General features: G+C 43.0%; 1 protein-coding gene across 1 annotated transcript in view; it reads left to right on the top strand.

The window, feature by feature from the left end:
- Positions 1-12,364, top strand: part of LOC115176000 (mediator of RNA polymerase II transcription subunit 30-like) — a 42,927-nt gene extending 30,563 nt beyond the window's left edge. The window contains exon 5 of the mRNA XM_029735708.1: positions 12,051-12,364. Within this exon, the coding sequence (XP_029591568.1) occupies positions 12,051-12,146 (96 nt within the window). The 3' untranslated portion in view covers positions 12,147-12,364. The remainder of the gene's footprint in view (positions 1-12,050) is intronic.
- Positions 12,365-13,703: the final 1,339 nt, after the last annotated feature.

Genomic DNA, 13,703 nt, shown 5'->3' with positions numbered 1-13,703 from the left:
ATTTAAAAAAAGATGACAGTTTGGAGATTATGGGAAAAGGATTAGACCAAAGGTGAGGACAAAACAGTTCACCTGAAACAAAACTGAATCTAAACATTACACTGTTGATTTGTATGTGTGTTTACATGTACTGTTCTTTTCACCACATCTGTTGATTACAAAGTCTAAAAATACTCTGAATACATTCAGTAACAGAAGATTATTCCTGGAAAACGTAGGGTAGGTGCAACATACAAAGAACAGGAAGGCTGTTTATGCTCCCAATTCACCACTTTGTTAACAACGTTTCGATCCCAAAGGGATTTTCGTCACGTCAGAGAGATGGGAGTGTTCACATCTCAAAAGATACACATTCCTCTTTACATGACGCATGGTGGGTGTGGAAACAATTCACTTTGGCCCATAGTCAACCATAATGAAGCATACGGGATTATATACATACAAATCGGTCCGGGTGAAAAGTTAGGCAACAGTATGACCATTGGCCGCGGTGGCCATAGATATAATTAGTGACCTAATTCAAAAACAACTTGCGTACCTCTAATAATTTGATATCAATTAGATGGGCACATGTAGCAGTTACAGAAAATCTAATATATACATATATACAAAATGCCATGTTCGGGCATGTAGCGTTCTCCTGGCATCCGCCAAACCCAGTATCTCCACCCCTCCTAGGAGCCTTAACATGTTCGATACCAGTGTATCTCAGAGAGATGATGTCGTGACGAGCCTCCATGAAATCAGCAGCCACAGGGCTTCTCTGATCAAGAGTCCTGATTTTATTTCTGTGTTCTGCTATCCTTGTTTTCAGAGCTAAGTTAGTTTTTCCTACATCGCATAGACCACAAATACACTTGATCAGGTATACCACATTTGTTGGAGAACACATAGTGAGACCCTTAATCTTAATGGCCCTGCCCGCGATGGGGTGATTGAACGTTGTGCATTTGTTTGTAGTTACACTGGGTAGATCGGCCACATCTCTAATTACCATCCCTCACATTGTCTAGGTAGGTGCTCTGTGTACTACAGATCCTGCATATGTGACTGTATTGGCTTATGGGGAGACTATTTTTCAGGGGCACAGGGTGGAAGCTATCTCCGCGTAACAGGGAATTCCTGCCGGTTGGCTTCCAGTACAGGTCCGCATTAAAACCACCCCCTCTCCCTCTTTATCAAAATGTCCAGAATACTTGTTTCATGCACACCAAAGGTGAGCGTGAATTTCAGATGTTCAGTATTGATGGAGTGGAATTTATAAAGTTTGCTGTGCCCTAAAATAGAAGGAATGTCATCAATTAAGTGTTTACAGAGCTTGATATGGCGCAAGAATGGATTGTTAGGGCTGAAAATCACATTCTATTCAAACAACCCCAAATACAGATTGGCATAATTCAGTGCCATTTGACTTTTGTTACATAATTTTACTCTCTTGTTTGTGACCGAATTGGTCTTATGTAGCAAAATGTGATTATTATTATTTATTTTTTTACATTGGATAAAAGTAGAGACTCAGAGCTAGAAAATTGTATATCATACACTACAGTTGAGGAACAATGGGAAAGTAATTCTGCTTTGAAAGATGATAAACCTCACTTTTAAGAAAATGGCCCTTGAACATTTTGGTAAACCTACTGGAGAGCTCTTCTTTGTCTACACCCATTCAGCATCGTTCACACCCTCTTAAGCCTTAGCCCCGCCCAACTATTTAACGATTCACATGTGAGGCCATGTACTAAACAACCAAAGACTTCAAGACTAAATGCTGGTTAATACTACGGGTGTATTCATAAATTGGAGTGCCAGAGTGCGCTCTGGGCATTTGTAAATTCAGAGCGTTGTCAGATTGTCCGTTCGTAAATTTTGAGCGTTTCGCTCTCGGAGCGTTCAGAATGCACACTGGATGCTCTGACCGTGGAGTAGGGTTGATCCGAGTGTTCTGACCTAACAGCAGCAGTCAAGCGCCCAAGCTAACTGGCTAATGTTGGCTAGCTTGCTAGCTACTTTCAGACAGAACAGAGAGAACAGCTCACTCTGACCATATTACTCACCCTAGCAGAGCTGGTTAGGCTGTTTTTATGTTATCCAGAGCGTTAGTGACTAGCTGTGCTGCTGGCAACAATTTAATTACGCTTTTATGCCGACACCGGCCATATTCAACGGCATTGAGCCTTCGTAAATGTATCAGTTAGTTCCCAGCTACGTCTATCGACAGTTGTCATGAACATTCTATTGAAATGGTTACTTGCATAGTGGAGTCTTTGGATTAGACATGTAGCTAGATATCTAAACAATGAACCATAATCCCAACTCATAACATTGCTACCCTGCATGAATCTGCAGGTAGCTAACCAACCAGGTTCAATGTTAGGTAGCTAACATTAGGCTATAACTAGCAATGCAAATGGCATATGAATAATATTAATACACAGATCATACATGTAACGTTAGCTAGCGAGCCAGCCAGCCAGCTAACGTTAGCTAGCTACCTAACAGTACGCTTTAGCTTGAAATGAAAATTACTTTGACAAAATTAGAAACATGTAATATCTTGAAAATGTAGCTAGCCAGACTATCTTACCCATATACAAGGATGGACGCTTCTCCCTCTGTCACGGATGCCATGGTTGACCTTATTTGTATTTATTTTTACCCCGTTTTCTTCCCAATTTTGTAATATCCAATTGGTAGTTACAGGCCCATCGCTGCAACTGCTGTACGGACTCAGGAGTCGCTAGAGCGCAATGGGACAAGGACATCCCGGACGACGCTGAGCCAATTGTGTGCCGCCTCATGGGTCTCCGGTCACGGCCGGCTGTGACACAGCCTGGGATTGAACCCAGGTCTGTAGTGATGCCTCACGCGCCACTCGGGAGGCCCTAGGTATTCCTTAGTTTGAGGATGCAATCTGTAGACAGGTGTTTTATACAGCCTCCTTTCTGTGTGTTCTCTTTTCGACTCCCTCTGCATATTTGCAATCAAAGGCCAGGATTTTCTCCATCTCCTTAGCTATCATACTCTAATTCCACTGGGCCTTCCACTGATTTCAAAACTCTGTCCTCCAGGAAGTGGAGAGCAACACTTTGATATCTTAAAAAAAAAGCTGCGTTAGAAAGGATTACCGACAAATACTGACCTGCTCATAGACAGAAGCGGGCAACATGGCAGACCAATCGGAACTCATCTCTTGGCATGGCAGCCAGTACATTATCTCAGCCTATCATGGTTAGCAGGAAGGTTCCTGTCTTTTTTCATGGCTAAACCAACTAGTAATTTAAAAAAAATATTCGTATTTATAGATGGCATGAAAGTTCACATGTTCCAGAAGGCATTTCTGCCAAAGAATGCATTTTGATTTAAAAAAAGTTTACATTCAAATGGCTCTCCTGTGAAGTAGTGACGTGTGACATGCGCCTAGTTTCCTGAAACGAGTCACATTTTATTAGATAGCAATGAAATGATAATAGCCTATTTTCTTTAGATACTGTCTTGGCCTAATTCCAAAACTTCAACTTATACAGCAAATATTGTCATCATAAAAGGTGAATGATGTGCATTTTATAATGCTTATAATGCTCGTTCATGCGTGCACAGTTTTGTGACAGGTCTGATTTTATAATGGGAATCATGCGTATATATGGCACACGCAGATATTTAGTGTGAAATATACGCAACGGTTAGGAATGAGGCCCCTGGACATTTTGATAAAAAGGGAGGGGGGTGGTTTTAACACAGACCTATGCAGGAAGCCAACAGACCAGAATTCCCTGTTACCGGAGATAACTTCCACCCTACTCCCCTGAAAAAGAGCCTCCCTATCAGCCAATACAGTCGCATATGCAGCGTCTGTAGTACACAGTGACTATGACAAACAAGCGCACTGTCTGGATGAGCGCTTTTGACTGCGGGGTTACCCAGAGGAATGACACACGGGACTGTTACAGAAATGTGACCCGGGATGACATCCTCACTCACAAACCACCCCGCTCCTCTGACCAACGAGTCCAACGCTTCCTTCAATGCTCCCCACTTGGCAAACAGTTCAACCATATCATTCAAAAAAACACTGTCACATCTTGAGCACTGACCCACAACTGGAAAAGACATTTAAAGAAACCCCGCAGGTAGTCTTTAGACACACCTCCAACTTCAGTCAAAGGGTGGTGAGGTCTGATCTTCTACCGGTGCCACTTAGCACCTACCTAGACGATGTGTTGGGACGGTAATTACAGATGTGGCCGATGTACCCAGTGTAACTTTACGAACAAATGCACACCGTTCAATCACCCCATCGCGGGCAGGGCCATTAAGATTAAGGGTCTCACTATGTGTTCTCCAACAAATGTGGTATACCTGATCAAGTGTATTTGTGGTCTATGCGATGTAGGAAAAACGAACTGAGCTCAGAAAACAAGGATAGCAGAGGATAAGCAGAACACAGTAATATCAGGACTCTTGATCAGAGAAGCCCTGTGGCTGCTCATTTCATGGAGGCTCGTCACGACATCATCTCTCTGAGATACATTGGTATCAAACATGTTACCTCTCTGGGATAGGGGGCGGTATTTTCACGTCCGGATGAAAAGCGTGCCGAAATTAAACTGCCTGCTACTCAAGACCCAGAAGCTAGGATATGAATATTATTAGTAGATTTGGATAGAAAACACTGAATAATGGCTGTGAGTATAACAGAACTGATTTGGCAGGCAAACCCCGAGCATAATCCATCCAGGGATCCATTCCATTGGTTTTTTATGGCAAGCCCGTTTTAATAGAAATATGCTTGCAGTTCCTATAGCTTCCACTAGATGTCAACAGTTTTTAGAAATTGGTTGATGTTTTTCTTTTGAGATATGAAGAAGTAGCCATTTCCTTTCTGGGTGTATAGCCAAGTGGACTGTTTTGTTTGGGGCGCGTGACCTGAAGCTCGCTCCACTTTCATTTTATCCGCTATTGAATGCAGTTTATCCCGTCTTAAATTTTATCGATTATTTATGTTTTAAAGTACCTAAAGTTGGATTAGGAAAGTTGTTTGAAATGTTTGGACAAAGTTTACAGGTAACTTATTAGATATTTTGTAGTCATGTTGGGCGAGTTGGAACCGGTGTTTTTCTGAATCAAACGCGCCAAATAAATTTACATTTGAGATATAACGACGGAATTAATCGAACAAAAGGACCATTTGTGATGTTTATGGGACATATTGGAGTGCCAACAGAAGAAGCTCTTCAAAGGTAAGGCATGAATTATATCGTTATTTCTGAGTTTTGTGTCGCGCCTGGCGGGTTGAAATATGATTGTCATGTGTTTGTTTGATGGGGTGCTGTCCTCAGATACTCGCATGGTTTGCTTTCGCCGTAAAGCCTTTTTGAAATCTGAGATGGTGGCTGGATTAACAAGAAGTTAAGCTTTAATTTGATGTATTGCACTTGTGATTGTATGAAAGTTAAATATTTCTAATATTTTTATTTTGAATTTCGCGCTCTGCAATTTCACCGGATGTTGTCAAATCGATCCCGCTAACGGGATTTGATCCATAAGAAGTTATTAAGGCTCCTAGGAGGGGTGCAGATACAAAAAAATCTATTTCTGACAAGAGAATTGTACTCATTAATCATTTGTCCACTATGTCTCCTAAAGGTCTGGACCAAGAGTTTGATATCAGACCATTAATTACGTGAATGTTACGTAGATTTTTCTTGCCATCCAGGTCTCCACAGACGGCAGTCATGACAACACAAAAACTCCATGTGACCATTGAGTCACGGTAATCTCCTTTTATATACTCTGGACATGCTTTGGTAGTACCCAACTTGCTAACTACCATCAGGTCCTAATGGCCTGTTACTCAGGGCTCTATTGTCTCTCTAACCACTCTGGCATCAATGTAAATGCTATCGAAAATCACATCAAACAATTGTAATTCAAACAGTAGACCTATCATACTTTTAAAACTCACCTCACTGTGATGATCAGTTTGGAGAAAGAAGTTCAACAGCAGGTTGAAACCATGTAAAACATGTTTGTTTGTGGATGTTGTTTCAAAGCCTAACAACAAAATGGACAGCACTTTCTAAGGTGATGATTAATTCAAAACAACCATATGCATATTAGAACTTATGCATAGGCTTATGAGGCCAAACCCAAGAGAAAATCTCATATATATATCCTACTACTGCATATTATGCATGGCAAAAAAAACATAACTCATTTAAGCTGTCTTTGGTACATAATTGGTCTAGCCTATGCACCAAAATTAAACATTTGAGTAATCGCCTTTGAGTGTGGACTGTATTATTTTGCATATTGGATGGACTGATTACCTTATGCTACACTCCAAAATCCATGAGTCTGGTAGAGAATGTATAGCACTAGTCGATGCTGCCGGTTCATTGATTGTGCAGGGCGGATTACAGCTAGTGAATTTGTATTTTATTTTGAATAGCCTAGTATTTAAAAAAATATATATTTTCAGAATTAATTGAGTGACACTTTACCTTCAGCTATACAGAATCTCACCACCATCCATCTCCCCTTTTCTGTCCATTATTATTTCCTTGAGCGCGCAGAAAGGCTCTCAACAGTTTAGTGAAATATGTTCGTTGCGAAAGCATGTCACTATTGATATTCCCGAACAGCTTTCACTTGGTTTCCCAAATGAAGCACTGGGTAGCTGCAGGAACAAGGTTTGAGAGCCCATGGCATACAGAGTTTGGGCAGAATATCACCTGTAGGGCAGTGAGAGCGTGCTCCTCAAACAGTGGTTGATGTGGGGAGGGAAATAAGTGTTCTTTATATTTATTTCTCAGCTGCTCGTGTTAAACACAGCTCCACTATAAAACCGAAGTAGCCTATAAAACAGACTGGCGGGGAAAGCGCACGGCCTCCATTCTCTATTTGAGTGCATACAGATGACATGTATCCCCCCCTGCCCCTGTTCCTGCCCATTTGATAATGGCCATTCTAAATCAAAACTAATTTGACATATTAGTAAAGATTTAATTGAGAATAGTCTGATGGGTGATCACTTGATGAGAGAACAGCTGTGGAGCCTGAGACAAGCAACTGAGCTTTTCTTTTTTTGCCACTTATTCAAATCATCAAAAGCCCATCGTCAAATCACGCAGCCCATATATGTTTTGATTTCTAACACATTCTAAGGTGTGTATCATTCACAACTAAAGTTGCCAAATAACTCTACATCTAGCATATAGGACCTGTTTCAAAACCACTTCTACACTCCAACATAGCCACTTCATATGCGCACTCACTCTGTGAAAAAATATAAAGTTCAATCATATTCTTACTTTAAAATCAGATCAAATAAATAATGGCACGGGACAAGCCGACAGTTTATGGTAGGTGCAACATAAGACCAAAAAATGACAAGGGTTTGAGTGAGAGGACTAAATGATGTCTCCATGTGACCACACACTTCTCCAAAGTGTGCACAGTTCTTAAGTAGGCTGCCGTCAACTCCAAAGCCCACTTAGTATCAGAAGGCTGCTGGCTTACCACCTCAGTTCAGTTCTTACTGCTTACTGAGGAGGGACCTGCCTAACTCGCTACACAATAAACCTCTACAAAAGTCCATGGTGGCACTAGATAGTCCGCACAGCATAAAAATGAACCTGTGAGAAAGTGTCATGAGTTCCCACTCACATATTTTCATGACCAACACCTTTCTTGACAATGACATGCCCAACAGTACACCAACAACGACTGAAGATTGTAGCTATGTTTGGTGGAAATGTGAGATAGCGTTTGAACGGGTCTTTGACAAGCTCAGAACTGACTCATCCTCGGCTACCAATGAAAGCACCGATAGGTTATGGAGGAGGGTGCTCTCGCAGCAATATGAGAACACTCTCTTCTCCTTTTCTTTCCTCTCCTCTCTTCTGTCCTCTCCAACTGCCTAATCCCCTCGCCTCACTCACAGACACTTACACTTGTAATTCCCAGCCAGATCCACCGGTGTTAGAGCAGCGATTTTTGAATCGCCAGCGACAGGGCGGATTAGCCAAGCGAAATCCAGATTGAAGGCCCATTTATTTTTTTATTTTTTGCATGACTCGCTATTCTTGACTTTGGTCGGCAACTTTAAAGCCGTTGGTCAGTTATCGTCGAAATCCGCTCAATTATAACGCTGCCGGGTTCTGAAAGGGTGGCAGTCGTATTTTTAATTGTAGAAGAAACATAAAAAGGAGGAATCTCTCATCTATTGGTATGATATCATAACAAGATTAGTTTTGTCTAATAATTCAAAACCCTGAATGTCTCTAAATGGGACAAAATCCAACAATCAATGAACACAGAAATGTCAATTATGTAAGATAAGACTGTTTGTACTTTCGGGACTATACCAGACTGTTTGAAAGTAATAGAAATTACAGTGTTAGGGTGGCTGAGATGTTGCCTCCAAAATTTGCTCTTACTCAGCCGAGAGAGAAATCTTTGGCGTATTTGAATGAACCAGAATTTTTATAAGACGTTTTGATCAAAAGTCTTACGTCTCTCACCCCATTATTGAGCACGGCTCCTTTGATATCGTTTCCAGATGAGGGTTGAAGAGAATCAGATGAAGGGAACGGAGCGAGAGAGAGGAGCAACCCCAACGTTTCGACCTCAACGTTCACTCAGTCCACACAGCGTTCTATATGGTCAACCATCACCGCTCCGACAGTTCTCGCACTTCTTCCAATTGTTCTCCTTTAAAGGTGTGACTAATGACGTAGTCATTCCGTTTCAACTCTAACCGTCCCTCAGATATGCATAACCTCTTTGTCTGTTTGCTTTTTTTAACACACTGATTCGACTTGAGAGGGACCCTTTCAAGTCAGACTAAGAAAGGAGAAGATCACGGAAGCTGTCAAGATAAAAGTTCTGGGTATTAATGGGTATCATCTTGAAATCGCTCTTCTCTCACTCAGCAGATTTGGAAGGACAAAGATAAAGTACATATGAGAGGAGATATGCTGACATGAGAATTGCCGGTGCCCTGGAGCATTCCAACATCTGCCCGGGCCGAGGCCGCCTCTCTGTCCTCTGCCCAGGTGTGCCATGAAAGCAGGATCTTCTCGGCAGTTGGCTGTCACTCGTCACGTTCACCTGACAGCCCTGGAAACACTTTCATCCCCCCCCCATCTCATCTTCCCCCATACCGCAGCTGGCTGTCATGGGAAAGAGGAAGCAACTATAACAGTACCCTGCGTGCACGTACACACTGTAGTGTACTGTATCAAGCTGTGCCTATGCTAGCTCAGGTAGGCCTATTGTCTGTGGAAGGCCTCTACAGACGGCAGCTGAAAACGCAATTCTGTGTTTACTTTCATGATTTGTTGACCAGCCACCCTGCTGCGCCCTACACAATGTCAAAAGGAATGAATGTGGATGAAAACGGTCTTGAGTGGCAGGCAAGGAAATGAGAGAGCGCATCCCCAGGATCCCTGAAGTGAGGGAGGGAGTTGGACCCTGCGGCGGAAGGCAGGCTAGGCTGTCAGAGGAGCGGAAGGCAAGGCTGTTCTCTCTCAGATTTGACCAACCAGTCAGAACTGTCAGAGCCATCACTTTCCATCAGCAGTGGGATCGTTCATAGACCTGCAGCTCTGAAACGAGTGTTAGAAACATATTCCACTGTCTTCCGTTTTTCTCCCAACGGAAGGGAAGGTTGGAGTAACAGTTAATTCAGTCATCTGTTTTTGTTTTTTTAAAGGATTTCTGACTAGTTTGTTGGTATTTATCACACTATAACAATCCATATATGTACAGTTTATAGAGGGGAGCGCTGCATGTTTAGAACGCTTATGTATGACTCAACAGTATATCAGAGCCTTACAGCTTGCTGTGTGAGTCTCATGACAGAACTGAAATTCCAAAGATTTACTGATAAATCTCTCAACTCAGAGGATAATGAACATCTTTATTTAGAGCCGCTGGTGGGGTTAATGAGGTACATCCCGTACAGTACACACTCCTCCCTCCCAGTGACTCATAGTGAAAGGCTGGTGGCAAAAGAGAGAGAACCCCCTCGAGACACACTGGAACTGTTCCAAATGTTCCACGCCGGAATATCTTCAAGGACAATCAGATAAATAGTTTATATTAAGACGGGCTGTGTGAAATCGATTGCTGAAGGTGTTATCTACGCTGGTAATTAGTCACGGCTAAAGGAGCATTAGAGAGAGAGAGAGCGCAAAATGGATTTCATCTTAATTTACAGTGCCGTGAAAAAGTATTGCCCTTTTTCTGATTTTTGATACTGAATGTTATCAGATCTTCAACCAAAACCTAATATTAAATAAAGAGAACTTGAGTTTATAAATAACTAAAAGTTACTTATTTTATTTAACAAAGTGTGAAAAAGTAATTGCCCACTTGCACTCAACTGGTTGTGCCACCTTTTAGCTGCAATGACTGCCACCAAATGCTTCCTGTAGTTGTAAATCAGTCTCCCACATCACTGTGGAGGAACTTTGGCCCACTCTTTGCATGCAGAACTGCTTTACCTCAGCGACATTTGTGGGTTTTGAATCATGAACTGCTCGTTTCAAGTCTTGCCACAACATCTCAATTGGGATTAGGTCTGGACTTTGACTAGGCCATTCCAAAACGTATAAAGTGTTGCTTTTTAACCAATTTCACATAGATTTGATTGTGTATTTTGGATCATTGCCTTGCTGCATGACCCAACTGCGCTTCAGTTTCAGCTCACAGACGGATTCCCTGACACAGAGCAGAATTTATTGTTCCTTCTACTAAGGCAAGTTGTCCAGTTCCTGTGGCAGCAAAGCATCCTCAAACCATCACACAACCAACACCATTCTTGACGGTTGGAATGAGATTCTTACTGTGGAATGCAGTGTTTTGGTTTTTCACCAGGCATAAATGGGACCCATGTTGTCCAAAAAGTTATACGTTTGACTCATCTGTCCATAAAACATTCTTCCAAGAGTCTTGATGATCATCCAGGTTAATTCTGCTCTGTATCAGAGAATTTTACAGGAGAATGTCAGACCATCCGTCTGTGAGCTGAAGCGCAGTTGGGTCATGCAGAAAGAGAATGATACAAAACGTACAATCAAGCCGAAATGGTTAAAAAGCAAGACATTTTAAGTTTTGGAATGGCCTAGTCAAAGTCCAGACCTAATCCCAATTGAGATGTTGTGGCAAGACTTGAAACGAGCAGTTCCTGCTTCAAAACCCACAAATGTCGCTGAGGTAAAGCAGTTCTGCATGCAAGACTGGGCCAAAATTCCTCCACAGTGACGTGAGAGACTGATCAACAACTACAGGAAGCATTTGGTTAGAGTCATTGCAGCTAAAAGGTGGCACAACCAGTTAGAGTGTAACGGGGCAATTACTTTTTCACACAGCGGAATTGGGTGTTGCATAACTTAAAATACAAAAATATGCAAAAATCATAAAAGGGAAATCTTTTTTCACAGCACTGTATTGTCACTGAACTGCAGATACAGTAGCTCCGAGTGCGTCTCTCCCCATGCTATCTTCTGATAGCTAGTCAGACCACTATGGCTAGCTAGACTTCTCAAACGCTGGTGCTAGGGCCTGACTTAAGTCCTATAAGGACACTGTTGACAGGTGTGCTTTTGGAGCAGCTTAGGCTCTGCCATTATTTGTTTGTGCCTAAACCTCAGCAATATGGCACTTGAGTAAACCACAGCTGTTGACTAAGATTGGACTTGTGTATTCAAAGGTAATCTGCAGGCAAACTGTCTGTGAGTGATTGACTTTGCCCTGTTGGGTTGTGTACTATACCTGTGAGTTAGGGCCAGATGTGTTAGTTTAGAGATTAAACTACTGCAGGGATTGATCATGTCAGCCAATCAGGTCTCCTAGTTGAAAAACAAGAAGAAAATCCTCCCATGAAAAACGACCGTATATTCTTTCAGTTGAGGCTCTTGAACCAAATGCCCCTTCCAAAGCTTTTCAAAGGCATCTTATCAACCAACCACCACTGTGTAAATACTTGTGTGGCTACGGCTTGTTTGATCGGCTCTGACAATGTGATTTCATGTGCTTTATTACAGAAGCTCAAACAGAAGAACCAACAGCTGAAGCAGATAATGGACCAGCTCCGAAACCTCATCTGGGAGATAAACTCCATGCTGGCTGTTAGGAGTTGAACTGCAAAAACGGCGACACAGAGTGTGTGACACACAGGCGCAGGCGTGCATACACACACACACACACACCACCGACTGGAAGATATGGTTATTAACTGGATATGTGACAGGGTCCCTCTAAGACAGCACTTTAGAAATGCAGGCTTTCACAATATACCACTCTCAGTCCCACAAGACGAGTTGGGAGAGAAGAAGAGGGGGAAGAAAGCAAAGAAGAATGAAGAGAAGTCATGCAATGGGGAAATGCTGATACACACACTGGCCAATTTATTAGGCACACCCATTTAGTACTGGGGTCAGACCCCCACTCCCCCTTGCCTCCAAAACAGCCCGAATTCTTTGAGCATTGTACAAGGTGTCGGAAATGTTCCACAGGGATTTTGGTCCATGCTGAAGCGATGGCATCATGCAGTTGCTGCAGATTGGATGGTGGTACATTCAGTAGGCACACAATCACCAACACTGGATAACTGAGGAGTGGAAAAACATTGCCTTGAACATGACAGCGAGTTCAGTTTACTTGAGTGGCCTGCGCAGTCCCATACTTCATCCTAAAGATGCTCTATAGGATTGAGGTCTATTTTTTCTCTATTTTTTTTAACCTTTATTTAACTAGGCAAGTCAGTTATTTATTTTGTATTTTTCACCCCTTTTTTCTCCCCAATTTCGTGGTATCCAATTGGTAGTAGTTACAGTCTTGTCTCATCGCTGCAACTCCCGTACGGACTCGGGAGATGAAAAGGTCGAGAGCCATGCGTCCTCCAAAACACAACTCAACCAAGCCGCACTGCTTCTTGACACAATGCCCATCCAACCCGGAAGCCAGCCGCACCAATGTGTTGGAGGAAACACCGTACACCTGGCGACCTGGTCAGCGTGCACTGCGCCCGGCCCGCCACAGGAGTCGCTAGTGCGTGATGAGACAAGGATGTCCCTACTGGCCAAACCCTCCCCTAACCCGGACGACGCTGGGCCAATTGTGCGCCGCCCCATGGGCCTCCAGGTCGCAGCCGGCTGCGACAGAGCCTGGACTCGAACCCAGATCATCCTTAGATCACTGCGCCACTCGGGAGGCCACAAATTCTTATTTTCAATGATGGCCTAGGAACAGTGGGTTAACTGCCTTGTTCAGGGGCAGAACGACAGATTTTTACCTTGTCAGTGCTGGGATTCTATCTTGCAACCTTTCGGTTACTAGTCCAGCGCTCTAACCACTAGGCTACCTAACGCCCCAGGGGACTGCGCAGACCACTCAAGTAAACTGAACTTGCGGTCATGTTCCAGGCAATGTTTTCCCACTCCTCAGTTGTCCGGTGTTGGTGACCGTGTGCCCACTGGAGCAGCTTCTTTTTGTTTTTAGTTGATAGGAGTGGAACCCGGTGTGGTCATCTGCTGCAATAGCCCCATCCATGACAAGGACCAACGAGTTGTACGTCCTGAGATGCTGTTCTGCACACCACTGTTGTACTGCGCTGTTATTTGTTTGTTTGTGGCCCACTTGTTAACTTGCATGAGCTTTGCCATTTTCCTTCGACCTCTCTCATCAACGAGCTGTTT

Source organism: Salmo trutta, chromosome 36 (assembly GCF_901001165.1).
Source record: "Salmo trutta chromosome 36, fSalTru1.1, whole genome shotgun sequence".
Taxonomy (NCBI): domain Eukaryota; kingdom Metazoa; phylum Chordata; class Actinopteri; order Salmoniformes; family Salmonidae; genus Salmo; species Salmo trutta.
Note: the sequence above shows the minus strand (reverse complement) of the source record. Positions and strands in the feature narration are given on the sequence as shown.